Here is a 14,771-nt window from a genome sequence, read left to right as displayed (position 1 = left end):
TAAATAAATGCGTATTAGCATGTGTCGACTAGCGTAACTCTCGACGGAGAAGATTTTGTCGCAAACCGAGCAAGGAAACGGTTTCTCTCCGCCGTGTTTAATGCCGATGTTGTGTTGTATCACTTTTAGACTGCTCGTTAGTCTCCAGAGGTTCTCTGGTGTCATCACTACTGTGTCACAAGAGTGTGGCGTCATGTTTGAATCTGACAGTAAAGCAAAGTTACCTGCTCGTGAACGTCGTTGTTTAATTGCTTCTGTTGTCATGTGTTGTCTGTGCTTCTCACTTGGACCTTGATGAAGCCTTGTTGACTGACCTTCACCCTCTTCACTCTTTACATGGACACCAGTCAGTGCGATCGTGATCGTGTCAGCCTCTTCTAGCCGCGCCCCATTCGGACTGCTCCACATGTGCTTTGGTTCCTGCTTTACACTGGAAGTGCACTCCGGCTCTTTCTCATGATACACCAACATTTGCTGAAAACCTGGATGACATTCCTCCTTCTCCTCTTTAATATGGGAGGGCTCTGCTGGAGCCTCCTGGTGCTGCTCAGAGGGAACCTCTTCCTGACTCTCCCCCAACATCTTCTGCATGTCTGCACCACACAAGAAAACACACAGTACTAGAAGCAGTATATCAAAGGAACATGCTACCAAAAGGAGAATACATGTTAGGTCATGATTTCATGCTGGTTCGTGAAGAATGTTCCAATTAAAAATACTGAAGGGGGAATAACCATGCAAACCTGCTTCATGTGATGAAACGTGAAGATTGAAAACAGCATCATTCTCTTCTTTACCACGACAAAGTTCCTCTTGAAACTCCGCAATGTTCCTCTCAAGCAGTTCAAATATCTCCTCGATGGCCACGTCTAGTCGCTGCTTCACCAACCTTCTCAGAAGTCGGATTTTACACATTATTAATAGGATGACGTTTCCTCGCTGCTAAGCTAGCGTCTCCGTCCGTGTAGCTAAGCTACAATTTCAAAGTCCACGAGTTAATTTTGAAAGGATGCGAAAGTGTGACAAAGGACAAGTGTGCTAACGGAAGCAAAAAGTTAAAATGTCAGTGTTTTCGTTATAACACACTGCTCAGAGTCGGCAAAGTACTGCTCCTGAACTGCCCTTTCTACTTCTTGAGCTTGATTAGAAGATAGCAAACAGCTTTTGGGAGCATCACCGCCCCCTGTAGGACACAATTGAAATCACACGAAACCCAAAAAGTACACAACTTTTGTGTAGTGTTGTCTATGTGGTTTTTGATTGTTTTTGTGTGTCTTTGGTTTTACTTTTTCTCGTAGTCATTCACGGGGATTGTAGTTTTTCTGGTTGTGTGACGTAACCTTTGACTTGTGGTGTGATGCGATTTGATTGGTCAAAAGTTCATAGCGCACGTCTCTACTACGCCCTCCAGTCCGGATTAAAATTGTCAATGCGCGGTCCAGGTTCAGCGCAGACGTGAACGCAGTCAGAACACTTCTGTCGGGGTTGACCATCACAAGGGGACGACCACGAGCAACAGGTAAAATCATCCTTTAACATTTTAAAGTTCGGTTTCACTTATTTAAAACTGGTCTTTTAACATTGAGCAGCCATGTTGCTAAACTTGCTAAAGTGACGTCACGTGACTGAGTCCTAAATGTCTCACTTGTGTCAAATGTTAGCACTGTGTAAGAGATTGTGATGAATTGTTTTTGCTGAATAATGCTAAATGACATGTCTGACCTACGTACTAATTTTTACTGCGTTCGTCATCTAGGGTAAAGTTCGTCATCAACAAAGTGAAAGAAGTCAGCTGCCGAGTCACCAATACGGTAACACTGCGCCCTCTTTGGGGGGACTATTTGACGTACAAATGTGATGGAAGCGTTACCCGTGGGACTAATATAACATTTTTCTATTTATCCAGATGTATTTGAAGAGCAAATATGTACATAATTTATATTTTAACATATAGCATCTGTGGGTGTTCTGATTTTTTTTATGTACAATGATTGGTTGACTTGGTTCAATATCAATTGGGAAACAATAGTTTAGATAATGGACAGCATTTATGCTGTTTTTCAATATGACACTATACTTTACGACTGCAGGTATCAGTTCTTGCTGATATGCCAGTTGGCTCATAGATATCAAAGGTCATTATATCACCCCGTCTTTTTTTTGCGGCTCACTTAAAAAATATTTTTTCTAAAAGACCACAGAAACACTTAAGAGGTCAAATTTGGTTTCATTTGAGTTTGCTTGGCTGTAGTATTGTTGACATGAGCACGGTTTCTTTCAAATTCATTTCAAGGTAGTTTTATCAGGGAGTGTAATAAAACTTGTGATCACGCAGGGCCTGTTGAAACCCGTTGCTCAACCTAGATGTTGCAACAAAATAATGTTTTACTGTCATAGTGCACTTGGCGATGACAGCGACACCAAGCAATTTCACCTTTGACCACAATGACGGAGCGCAATCGCAATTTATGGGGTAATCGGGCACTTTTGACGTGGCACATTAGTTTACCGAGATGTTCCTATCTTAAGCAAAGCTGCTGTTATCAAATGATCACATATAGTAGTGGATGGCCGGAAGCTATTTACACCTATCACTTGTATGAATTACTCCAGCATTCTATGTCATGTTTTGTCATGTTATTAGATAACGTTTGATTGCAAACTGTTCCAGATTCATTTTTCTCGTCGATGAAATCAGGGAGTCGCAACAATGGCGGACCACGAGAAGACCAATGAGGCTGAAGCTGCAGCTAATGGGGAGCAACAGGTGAGGTGCACCGTGACCCAAAACAATTTAAGATGCCTCTGGCGCTCTCTAATAGTATTTTATTATTTTTAGAATGTTGTTCTCGTGTCAGCAACCTGCCACTGGTGAGTTCGGCTTGCGGCGCAGTCTGCAACGCTTACGCCAGCACCAAAGACAGCGTGCCCATGCTGAAGGGAGTGATGGATGTGGCCGAAAGCGGCGTTCGAACCCTCGGGGCGGCTGCCGCCACGGGATCCAAGCCTCTTTTGAACATCATCGAACCGCGCGTAGTCTAGAGTAAATCATAGGAATAAAAAAATAAAACCACAAATGTCACGTGTACTCTTCGCAGAGTGGCCACAGTGAATGAATACGCCATGAAAGGGCTGGACAAGGGTGGAGGAAGGTAAGCTGCCCATTCTTCCGCAGCCAGCAGGAAAAGGGTCACAACTAAGGAAGCCTTTTTTGGGATTGGTGTGGAATCTTCAAGGCTTCGTAGCGAGAACCCAACTTTTAAAATACCCTGTGTAATATCAAATCTTCTATCAGGTAGTGTCGGATACAACTCGGGATGGTGTGCCAGTCGCGGTGACGGTGCCAAAGACGCCGTGGTGGGGGCGGTGATGGGCAGCGTGGAGAAGACGCGGGCGGCTGTCAGCGGAGGCATCAGCACCGTGATGGGCACCGGCGTTGGCCAGATGGTCAGCAACGGCGTGGGTCTGGCCCTCACCCGCTCAGAGGACTGGGTGGAGCAGAACCTGCCGCTCACTGAGAGGGAGCTGGGTAGGTCACTCGAAAACCATCACTGAATGGATTCTGTCCATCCCTACGTTTGGTAATCTCCCTAAATCTTGTTTTTCAGCCGCTGTGGCCGAGCCCGCCACGTATCAGGTGACCGCCTCGTCAGCCACCCCCAGCTACTTTGTCCGTCTGGGCAACCTCTCTGCCAAAGTGCAGGAGCGAGCCCTCCAGCATTCTCTGGTGCGCGCGCGGCAAGCTCGAGACGCCACGCACGCGGCCGTGACCCAGATGACCAGTACTCTGGATTTGCTGGAGACCGCCCGCACTAGTATGACCTCAGGCAGCAACCAAATAGGGGGCGCCATAGAGCAGTTGCAGCAGCGCTGGACTGAGTGGAGTCAGAAGCAACCTGGAGGCGGCGGGCAAGCTGAATCCGAAGGAAGCCAGGATGAGGCCGAGGTTATTTACAATATTGAATCGATTGCCATCGAATGAATCGATAAAAATCAACACAGGTTGCCTTGTCCGCAGCGGTTGGAACTGCGCGTGCTCTCCATGGTGCGAGGTCTGAGCGAGCAGCTGCGCTCGGCAAGCTCCAACGTGGTGTCGAGCGCTCAGGGTCTGCCGGGGGCCGTGCAGGAGCAGCTAAGCAGAGCCCGGCGTTCGGCCGACGAGCTGCAGGCCTCTCTGTTGGACACCAGCGCCCTCACACCCCTCCTCCTGGAAAGGAGCCGCCACCACTTGACCCAAGTACCGGTTCCCCCGCGGCATCTGTTTATGACAGGCCGGACTGTGGCGTGTGTGAAATGTAATGGGAATATTTTTGTTTTGTAGGTTCAGCAGTCTCTGGATGGCGTCACAGAGTACTTGCTCAACAACACACCGCTCAACTGGCTGGTGGGACCCTTTGCCCCCACGGTCAGAGAGAGGATGGCGGGAGAGACGCAGCAGGCCGGAACGCCGCTCCAGCACATTTCAAATGCTTCTTAGTCATGTTTTTGCATTTTCAATCGTTGTATTCCATTTCTGCCTACTGCAAATAGGTGAAAAGACATTAGTTGTATAACAGCTATAATGTTGAATTGCCAGTATTAGTCAATTCTAAATGTACCCCAAGACATGGTAATAAGATTAACTGCCTTAAAATAATAGATGGATTTGCAATAAATGAATCGGGGTTGCAGAGATTACAGTGAAGTCTGCCTAATTCACAAACACCCCAAAATACCCTGACCAAAGATTTATAATTGCCTTATTACCAACTAAAGTTTGAGGAGCAGTGTGACATGCCAACTTGCTTGCTATGCACTGGATTTAGTGAATTCATTTGTAGATTTGTAGTCTTCAAATGTTGATAGTATTGCACTTTAGAAGTAAAAACATACTTTTCTGCTTTTGAATTTTAAGTGCCCTTGTAAGTTGATATAAGCACACTTTGTAACCTTGTTTTATGCTCTTTTTGATTTCAGTATTATGTTTATGATGTGAATAAATGTTGGTCAAGGAGCAGAATGTTTTTGCCGTGAAGTGTACGGTGGTTTACTTTAGTGTTGCTGGGGATGACGTCATGCTGGTCGTTTCCAATGTCGGGAGCTCGCGCACCTACCGTAGGAGGCCGCTCGGCGCACAACTTCATCCCAGACAAAATTCAACCCCAAGGTCTTCGACAGCACGCCGGTACCGTGACGCCCAGGTACCCGCAGTCCTTCTCGACCCGTACAACAAAGTAGTGGTTCGGCGTGACCGTTTGTTTGCTTGATACGTACCGCGGACCTTGATGAGATCTGGCCGCTTACATTAGCATCCGAGCTAACGCTAGCCAGCGGCTAACATTCGGCTTTTGTTCGATTTTCGACTCAAGGGGAATTTATTGAGATCGTTTTTCTTACTGTCCACCATTTATCCGCAATCAGACTCCAACCAAGTGACAGATGAGATTGAAAATGAGATTTTTTTTGGTTTGCGAGGCTTGTCTGCTTTGTGCTATGTTCCCCACAGCTCGACAATTGTTTTCTGCGCCGACTCAACTCAAAGCGCTCATTCACACTGCATCGTTTGAAAAAGCACATTTCATTTGTACCTTTTTCTTTTTTGCTCACTACCAATTTTAGAAGGCTGTTGAAAAAATGGCTGTGTTGCTTTGGCTGTTTTGTTTTCGAGCGCCCTAAAGCGACACCGTAAACAAGTTTCCCCCGAACAGACTCGCTGTTTTTTACGTTTTTAATGGTTAGACAGTGAAATCAAAACATCTTGAGGCGTTTACTTTAAGAAAACAGGACAGTATATGATTAATGATTCCTTATAAGCACTCGATTCATAGCTCCCAGATACCGAAACACTCAGAGTAACCGTGCCGTTTGAGTTCAAATAAGTGCACAAACTTTACACTTGAGTTTTGTTCTGTTAATGAAAATCACAACATTCCATTAAGAAATAATGACTCGCGAAATATTTAGCCAGTACCCGATAATACGAGCCCTGCACTCTTCAATTCGAGTCGATTTACGTTCCGTTTAATTCACGGCCCTTTTATTCGATCCTGAATCAGAAGGCTTTACTTTGTAGCGAGGCAACGACGTGCTCATTTCAGGCAGGTTCGAGTTTGCTCTCGGCTTAATAAACGCGCCGACTACCCCCCCCAAAAAACACCAACAACTCGTTGCGTGTTGGTGACGCCACTCGTTTAGTTTTTTACCTGCTTCGAGGCACTGTATGATAAAGCTACGGGGGGGCCCGGATGACACAGGGAACGATGTAAAGTGCGAACGTGTGTGAGTGAGCGAAACGGACCCTTGACGTCCCCTAGCACAGCCAGCCGCACAACAGCGTTCACATGCGTGTTGTGCACTGAGTGAGCCAGGGCATGTCAATAAGCAGTGCAAACCTCATCCTGGCATACATGTTGCCAAATTTGCATGGCTTGCGATGTAAACAGGGTCCAAGTGGAGAGTTTCACAATATAGAGACCCCCAAGCAAGCACACACACTAAGCCAAGTGGACTTTGGAGATGTTTGTGTTCGACAACTCCAAAGCCCACTCTCCTCATTCCTTCACTCAACCTTGAGCGTCTTGACCAACCCGCCGCCCTCTCTCAGGAAGATCCAGTCCCACCCCCCCTCACCCTCTCTGTTGGAGCATGGCTCAGGAGACCAATCAGACCCAGGTGCCCATGCTTTGCACGATGGGATGCGGTTTCTACGGTAACCCCCGCAACAACGGCATGTGCTCGGTCTGCTACAAGGAACACCTACAGAGACAACAGGGAGGGGGGAGATCCAGTCCTCCCGGGGAGAAAGGTAGGATGAATGCTAGGGAGGGGGGGGGGGCTTAAATGGGGAGTCAGCCCACAGCAGGGGTGTCAAACGTACAGGCCAGACCCAGCCTGTCATTTAGCTAATTTTGTCATCGTCACTTTGATGATATTTTCAGGAGGGAAAATGATATATCAAATGCTCTGCCACCTTTGCATTGCACCAGCTGGGACGTCGCCGTCGGGGATGCCCGGGGCCGGCGTGATGTCGTTCCAGAGAGCACAGTCCCGGTCCCTGGCGCGGAGGCGCCGACGCGGACGTCACCGTGACGAACCAACATCCAGGTACGAGCCACGTCACGGCCGCTAAGCATTTGAACGCACAGATTTCTACCTCTTAAATCATTTGCATTCAGTCGCCCATTCTACAGAACATGAGGATGGCGACCCTGAGCATACAAAAATAATTCCTGAACTTCACGAGCTGGAAATGCATCACATGCTCCAGAGTCTTACAAGGGTTGTCTTATTTTTTTTCCAAGACAAACATTGTGAGATTAAAATCAAAGGTTTAAAAAACGGCAGTCAGGGCATATTTAAGTCATACTAGCAATTAGATTGGTTTAATAGGACACCAAAATGCAAGTTGTGTGTCGTGTTGTGTTGTGTTCATGCAGCGTCAGTCCTGGCTCAGCCAGTCCAGTAACTCAACAGATGACGGCCATGAGCATCTCTCAGGACTCGGAGCCGTCGGACTCGGATCGAGTGGAGGCCGACGATGCCGAAGAGGAGGAATCTCCGGCACCTCAGGTACCAACGCCTAAGCGAGGTGGACGCGTGATGGCTCCAAGGTTGACATTTTGTCTTGACTCTCCGGAGTCATGACAATTGGCTTTTTGTTTTCAGAGCTAGCAGGAGAAGCTGCACAGACCTCCGACGGCGAGCAGACTCCTGATAAAAAACAAGAAAGAACCGCTGCTTTTCTGCCGGAAGAAAGTTGCCTCACCGGTAGACTGCACTTTTTTTTTTTTTTTGCACCAGGGAGGGGGAACGGAAAAAGGCCTCACCCTGTGCTTCTTCCGCAGCCTCGGTTTCGACTGCCGCTGCGGCAACCTGTTCTGTGCCATCCACCGTCTACGCGAAAGCATGACTGTCCCTACGATTACGGAGCGCCGCCGCTTGCCCGCATAGCCAAGGAGAACCCCATCGTGGTGCCGAAAAATCCAAAAGTTATGAAGACTCGAGGACCGACGATGCGCGCGCCACGCCTCTCTTGACAATTGGCAACACGGTTGACACCAGACATCACGGCTTCATCGTTCATGGTCGATCTTAAGCCAGGGAGGGGCGGGGCGATGCGCTCGCATATCCGCTGTCCCAGACACTTTCCCTCCCCTTAACTAGCATCTCCACTAGTGACTGAGTGTTTTCTGTACGATTGTGTTTGTATGCGAGTATGCGTGCGGGAGAAGAGCAGCGGGGGCCGGGACACGCTGCGGCGTGGTGGGAGGGGGGGCAGGTTTTCTCATGCACAACCTGGTGAAGAACAAAGATGGATCATGAGGTGGAATCCCCACTGCACGTGGAGATGGCGAAGGGCTTCAGAGTCGCATCTCCGCTCTTAGATATGATGTCAACTTCCCCGTCATCCCCCTTTCCCTTCCCGACTTTCTCAATCACCACATTTTGGACTTTGTCAGCAATTTCCAGCAGCGTCTCTCTCTTTGATATATTGACTTCTATCGGGTGCACTGAGGGGTAACTTGACTTAAGACCGAGTGATTTGAATATGTTTTTGTTTTTTTTTTCCTTCCTGTGTTTTAATGAGCGTATGACTTCAGAAGATCTATATTAATATATTGTAGTTAGCCTTGTGTGAATTGCTTCTATTATTTTTTATCATTTTGGTGGGTCGGCTGGAGATTGGGAGCAGGTGTGGGCGAATCGCAAAATTTTGAATTTAGAATTCTATTCTTAATTGACGGTATTGCAGGGGGGGGGGCATAAATCCATTGGTTATTGCGCAAAAAAAAAAAAGTAATGCGGGCTGAATTTGGAAATGGAAGTGACTTTTGGCCCTCTTCACACTTCTGCAACTTTATTTTGTACAACGGGCTGTTCTTTAAAATTCACAAACAGATGAACCATCAAACATTTACGGACATCGACTCCATGCCTTTCTGCGATTTGTCGACGAGTCACAGAAGACTAGACTGGACTGGAGGTGAAACAATCAATCAAAATAATGGATGATTTTTCATAATCTGTTAATTGTTTGGAATTTTCAGCTTGTCAACAGCAATATTGTCCCATCTCTGTCAATTTAAACAAAGATTAAAGATTAAAGTCCCAATGATCGTCACACACACACACCTGGGTGTGGTGAAATTGTCCTCTGCATTTAACCCATCCCCGTGTGTTTTAATCCATCCCCTGGGGGAGAGGGGAGCAGTGAGCAGCAGCGGTGCCGAGCTCGGGAATCAGTTGGTGATCTAACCCCCCAAATTCCACCCTTAATGCTGAGTGCCAAGCCAGGGAGGCAATGGGGTCCCATTTTTATAGTCTTTGGTATGACCCGGCCGGGGTTTGAACCCACAACCTTCCAGTCTCAGGGGCGGACACTCTCCACCATAGCCACTGAGCTGGTTAAATCAAATAAAACATTTGTTTTTACTCAGGCAAAAAAAAAAATCAAATTTTCTCTATAACATTAACTGGAATTTTTATTTGTTTTCTGCACTATCAATATTAAACTATTTTTGAATAGAGATGGAAAAGCATTTTTTTTTAATCAGATTCATTAACTTGACAAAATATCAACTGATTAAAAGAAAAATTGTCACAAATAAAAAAGAAACTCAATGCAGTACGTGTGAAAGAGGCATGTGGCGCACCTGCTCAGTTTTGTTCTGTGTCTGGGGTCGATTTCACTTTCAACTTGATTATATTATTAGTTTGTTTTTTTGGGTGAGCACTGCGTGAGCTCCCTGTCGCTCCAAGCACCAGCAGAACCACTGACACGTGCTGAATGAAAACTGACCCGGCTTGCAAAACAACAAAAAAAAGCTACAAATAGGCTACTCATGAAATGTTAGTGATCTTTAAAGTGGAATTTCAAACAAATCTAAAATGCACTCTGACCTTTATGGCATTGAGAAGCCTAAAAATATCAATTTTAAGATCCGCTCTAAAGGTTATGGTGCATTTTTTGCTTTCTTGTGGAGATTTCACCCGAGAGGCCTTCATATGCCAAAGTTTTTGTGAATAGTCTCCCGTGTGTGCTTGTCCAACCAAGTAGCCCCTCCCCCAAGCTGCTTCTTGAAAGATAGAAATAATAATCATGATAATATGCATGTGTGCTGCCTAACATACATGTTAGAGTTTTGTAGCTGCACAATGCATGGCTGCAAACTGGAGGTACCATTAACAACTGCCCCCCCCCCCCCCCCCCAAAGAAAATTGTAAATCCTCATGTAATTCCCGGATATTATCTCTCTTCTACAAAACAACAAATTACTTCCTACAGGCCACGTGATCCTTCATCCATGCTTTTACTCCATTTGTAGCTGAGGGATGGGGAAAAGGGGAATTGATTGAGGGGAGGGGGGGGGGCAGTTTTTCTAGACGAAATAACATTTGAGGGACCAGCCCAATCTGCTGTTGTTGGAGACAGGCTTTTTAATCATTATTCCCAGCAAAAGAGTCACATTTGGATTCCTTTTGGGGCCCCTTCCAAGTTAAGCTCTAGGAAACGCTTTCAACTGTGGTGGATGTTTTCTCCTTTTTTTTTCCCGCCCAAATAAAGAGTTGATTGAATGTATACCAACACAGTTTATAGCTGAATCATTCTAAGCGCTGATATCGACTGAGCAGAGTGACTGTTACTCTAGTTATTTTAAAATTGTATTCTAATGTCTTCATCACACAGCCGGCGTAAATTAGTGATAACAGAACGCGAGAACTGAGGACGCATGAAAATAACTCGATTTATTTTGCCTGATGGAAAAGAGCTGAACTAATGCGTTTTCCCAGAGTGCTAGTTGTCCCTTTTTTGGCACCCCAGCCAGAGCACCTTCCTCCCCCCTCCAGAAATACCACCAGGTATCTTTTCTTTTTTTTATTTGACAGATTTAGGATTGTGTGACTTGTTCAAGTACAAAACAATAAATCACAAAGTTTATTTTAAACGAGTTGTGATTGTTTTCATTGATGCTGCTTAAGTGTGCACTAGTTTCACAGATTTTTCTGCCGGTGTATTTGTCTTTTCAAACCAAATAGTACTAATTACGCATTTTTCCCTAAAAGTGCCTAATTTAAATCAGTTCATTAAAGTGTCGACATTTTAAAAAGTTAAAAGTACAATAAACATCAAATATTGAACCATTTAAATGATGTTGCTTTAAAATGGAATTATGAATTTACAATTTAAATATGACTTATTTTATTGACTGCAATTTTACATCATTTCAAATGTTCCCTTCGTATATCTTTTTATGCATATTTTGGGTGGGTTTAACGCGTATTGTCTTACGTCACATCCGGTCAGCTGTCATTTCCGGATGCGGCAAAACACGGCACGAACGTAGATGGATTAAAAACGCGAATTCCGAGACAGGAGGAGACGCCGGGGTTGCAAAGACATTCAACAAGACAGTGATACGCTTCGGATTCCCCGTTTTCGCCTGTTTTGACTTGTCTCCCCGGGAACATATTTTTGTACGTTTTAAACCGGTAGATTGTTTTCTTTTTTTTTTTTTTTGCTACTTAGCGCCGAGGTCGGTTAGCATTAGCTGGCACGAGGACAACAAATCAGCATTATCCGGGCTCCTCCATTGTGACGTCACCGGCGCGCAGGATCTAAAAATTACGCTGCTTTATTTGTCCAAACTTGAATTATTTCTTGAATTGTGGAACCCCGTTTAGTTCTCGACAAAATGGATGAGAGCAGCAGGACTTGAGTCCAACTCATGCGGTGAATAATTGTTTCCACGTCGTCTGTGTCGCTGAAGGGGAATTCGGGAAGGAGACGTCTCTTGTTTTCGGCATTATTTTTAATTTAGCTTATGCAAATAGACTCAACTGAACAGGTAAGTCCACATTTCCACCAGTGCCAAATAGACGGCTTTCATTAAAACACTTTATAGGTGGTACAATAAATACTTCATTCCTGTACTCAGTAGATTTGATCTGTTCGTGAGGGTTATTTTTTCTTACGGCTTACTTTTAATTCCTATATTTTATTAAACCACGTATTTTAGGGGCAGCGGTAAACCAGACACTAATAGGTCTTAAAATTGGCAAAAATGGTTCGATATTTTTTATTATTAATTGATGATCATAATGTTATTCTGGCAAATATTGGAAATGGCATTTGCCTTAAAAATCCGTATTGGCTAGAAGTAGTCAAATGCAAATATTTTTGTTGTCATAAGTACTCAAGAAGATATAAATACCAAGCACAAATACTTTTCTGTACTAGCTGCCTGATCTTGCATATTTGAGCCGAATCAAGTCCAAATCAGAACGCACGATAACGTCATGGTCAAAAGTTCAACTCTCCAAATTTGAAGTTGAGACAGCGGCGATGCGTTCTAACAATATTTCCCCACAGTGAAGGATGAATGGCCTCTCCGTCAGCGAACTGTGCGGTCTTTTTTGCTGCCCACCATGCCCCAGCCGCATCGCCGCCAAGCTGGCCTTCCTGCCGCCGGAGCCCACGTACGCCTTCATCCCCGATGCGGAGCAGAGCTCGGACGCGTCTGCGTCAGGCAGGACGTCCAGCCTGCGCACTCGCGGCGGCGGCGCCTCGGTGGCCGAGGGCGCCTCTCCGCCCTCATCTGAGAAAAAATGGCGGCTCCACCTGACAGAGCGTGCCGAGTTCCAGTACACACAGCGGGAGCTGGACAGCGTGGAGGTCACCTTCGCCCAATCAAGCCGAGGGAACAAAATCGGCTGCATGTACATCCGCTGCGTTCCTAATTCGAGGTGCGTTAAAGCAAAGCCTTGCCTGCACCTTTTGAACGAGCTCCGCTTTGATGGAGCCGTTTTCATCAGGTCTGATGTGGTGCCAGTTTTGTAACCAGGCGGCCGTTCGTTTTGCGCGGCAGGTTCACAGTGCTGTTTTCCCACGGCAACGCGGTGGACCTGGGCCAGATGAGTAGCTTCTACATCGGCTTGGGCACGCGCATCAACTGCAACATCTTTTCCTACGACTACTCGGGCTACGGCGTCAGCACTGGCAAGCCCACAGAGAAGGACCTCTACGCCGACATTGACGCCGCCTGGCAGACCCTTCGCAACGGGTAACGCTCAAACCCAAAGAAGGCCGCAGTGGCCGTCGGGAATTTCCAAAATATTGGGGGGGGGGGGGGGGGGGGGGGGGGGGGGGGGGCTTTTGCTACCAACTGTGCATCACGTGCGTGTCGTCTCTCAGGTACGGCGTGAACCCCGAGAGCATCATCCTGTACGGCCAGAGCATTGGTACGGTTCCCACCGTGGACCTGGCGTCCCGGTACGAGTGCGCCGCCGTGGTCCTACACTCGCCGCTCACATCGGGCATGAGGGTAGCCTTCCCTGACACCAAGAAGACTTATTGCTTCGACGCCTTCCTCAAGTGAGTCTCGACCGACACGCATTCTTTATCCTCTGCAATGAACAACTACGGGCAGAAGGTGGAGCATGATGTCCATTAAACTCGAGCATGAAATCATGACGCGGCAAAATTGCGCCGTGTGTTTCGGCAGCATCGAGAAAGTACCCAAAATCACGTCGCCCGTGCTGGTCATTCACGGCACCGAGGACGAGGTGATTGACTTCTCGCACGGCCTGACACTGTTCGAGCTGTGCCCCAAGGCCGTGGAGCCGCTGTGGGTGGAGGGGGCGGGGCACAACGACATCGAACTCTACTCTCAGTACCTGGAGCGCCTGCGACGCTTCATCGGACACGAGCTCGCCTGAGGCCGCCCCACTACCAGCTGCTGCTGCAAAAGGGACTATGCCAGTACCTTGACTTACCTGGTGTTAATTGATTTAGTTTTGTATTTTTTTTATTTTTTTTTCGCTTTCAAAACACAAATGCAAAATGATCATAGTACTCACCAACTTAATTTTTTATTTCAATTTGATGCGATGTTTAATTGGGACAAATTAGCCTCGTGAGTCAAGGTACCACTGTCTACACTTTTTTTTTAAGGGATTTTAACAAATAACAAGAACTGTTTTTCAAGAATATTGTTTAGTAAAATGACAAATATTTTCCTTGCTCAGGTTATCCTGTTTTTTGAAGATGTCAAATGGAAGTGTCTGGTCAGCTACTTGAGTGCTTCCCAACCTTTATTGAGCCAAGGTGCATATTTTACACGAGAAATATCTCACAACACTAAACCAGACACAAATTTCACAACAAAGGGAAAGTAAACAATGATCTCAATTTAGAAAATTACTGAAAGCTGCTCCAATATTATGAATGACAACAGATTGATACTGCCATCTAGCGGGAGAGCATTGAATTGTGGCACTATACGTCACTGGCATAAAGAGATGAACATGGTTTTGTGGCACATCGTGGTTGGGAATCATCGGTCTACCTCAAAGCCCTGTTTTTGTTTTTGAGTCTTATTCAAACCAAAAAAAAAAATTGTTTTCACTCTTTTCAAGTCGATGCGCTGTTTGATTTCATTTGCAAATGTGAATGAAGAAATTTCTGCACCACTTTGTCCACCCTTTGAATGTGCTGCTTGATTTGTTTGCAATATCTTGTACATATTCATTTTTTTTCTCTCCAGGCTTTCATTATGTATGAACCAAAGTTATGTTCTTCACTAATCCATTCACCTGACTAAACTTGATTCTTTTGGTTTGGCTAGAAACTTAATTCTATCGTGTCTGCTTTCCAACGTGAAGTTTAATAAATAAGCTAATGAAGGCTTCTCTTGATTCACTCTGCTACATTTCTTCCTCAATGCTTCAATATTTACATATAAATACGCGTTTTACAGACGAGAAGACTTTGGCTACGTGTACAACGTGTATAT

The 14,771-nt window shown here is 45.9% G+C and overlaps 3 protein-coding genes and 1 long non-coding RNA gene across 4 annotated transcripts; all 4 read left to right on the top strand.

Moving 5' to 3' along the window:
* The first annotated feature begins 1,375 nt into the window (after nt 1-1,375).
* Nucleotides 1,376-4,996, top strand: plin3 (perilipin 3). The gene is given in 11 exon segments (XM_037249644.1): nt 1,376-1,519; nt 1,757-1,813; nt 2,690-2,767; nt 2,840-2,846; nt 2,849-3,043; nt 3,101-3,144; nt 3,146-3,189; nt 3,300-3,529; nt 3,609-3,946; nt 4,019-4,237; nt 4,322-4,996. Coding segments are annotated over 9 exon segments (1,290 nt in total). The 5' UTR covers nt 1,376-1,519; nt 1,757-1,813; nt 2,690-2,710; the 3' UTR covers nt 4,478-4,996.
* Nucleotides 4,997-5,032: 36 nt separating this feature from the next.
* On the top strand, nt 5,033-7,699 carry zgc:77486 (uncharacterized protein LOC405808 homolog). Its single transcript, XM_037249643.1, has 5 exons — nt 5,033-5,180; nt 6,584-6,784; nt 6,966-7,083; nt 7,416-7,548; nt 7,645-7,699. The coding sequence occupies exons 2-5, from the start codon at nt 6,625-6,627 to the stop codon at nt 7,648-7,650; spliced, it is 417 nt and encodes a 138-aa protein (XP_037105538.1). The 5' UTR covers nt 5,033-5,180; nt 6,584-6,624; the 3' UTR covers nt 7,651-7,699.
* A 373-nt stretch (nt 7,700-8,072) lies between these two features.
* LOC119121754 lies at nt 8,073-10,925 on the top strand. The gene is made up of 2 exons (XR_005097756.1): nt 8,073-9,055; nt 9,381-10,925. It is a non-coding gene; the product is annotated as an uncharacterized LOC119121754 (long non-coding RNA).
* A 368-nt stretch (nt 10,926-11,293) lies between these two features.
* abhd17ab (abhydrolase domain containing 17A, depalmitoylase b) lies at nt 11,294-14,677 on the top strand. The gene is made up of 5 exons (XM_037249144.1): nt 11,294-11,825; nt 12,350-12,723; nt 12,846-13,040; nt 13,172-13,351; nt 13,482-14,677. The coding sequence occupies exons 2-5, from the start codon at nt 12,356-12,358 to the stop codon at nt 13,693-13,695; spliced, it is 957 nt and encodes a 318-aa protein (XP_037105039.1). The 5' UTR covers nt 11,294-11,825; nt 12,350-12,355; the 3' UTR covers nt 13,696-14,677.
* The last annotated feature ends 94 nt before the right edge of the window (nt 14,678-14,771 follow it).

The sequence above is a fragment of the Syngnathus acus genome, chromosome 4 (assembly GCF_901709675.1).
Source record: "Syngnathus acus chromosome 4, fSynAcu1.2, whole genome shotgun sequence".
NCBI classification, from domain to species: Eukaryota; Metazoa; Chordata; class Actinopteri; order Syngnathiformes; family Syngnathidae; genus Syngnathus; species Syngnathus acus.
Note: the sequence above shows the minus strand (reverse complement) of the source record. Positions and strands in the feature narration are given on the sequence as shown.

Bases quoted from the DNA above. Each gene is read 5' to 3' on its own strand.
- zgc:77486 (XM_037249643.1), top strand. From the start codon at position 6,625: ATGGCTCAGGAGACCAATCAGACCCAGGTGCCCATGCTTTGCACGATG. The intron at 6,785-6,965 runs GTAGGATGAATG...GCATTGCACCAG, and splicing joins CAGTCCTCCCGGGGAGAAAG to CTGGGACGTCGCCGTCGGGG. The intron at 7,084-7,415 runs GTACGAGCCACG...GTGTTCATGCAG, and splicing joins CGTGACGAACCAACATCCAG to CGTCAGTCCTGGCTCAGCCA.
- abhd17ab (XM_037249144.1), top strand. From the start codon at position 12,356: ATGAATGGCCTCTCCGTCAGCGAACTGTGCGGTCTTTTTTGCTGCCCA. The intron at 12,724-12,845 runs GTGCGTTAAAGC...TTTGCGCGGCAG, and splicing joins CGCTGCGTTCCTAATTCGAG to GTTCACAGTGCTGTTTTCCC. The intron at 13,041-13,171 runs GTAACGCTCAAA...GTCGTCTCTCAG, and splicing joins TGGCAGACCCTTCGCAACGG to GTACGGCGTGAACCCCGAGA.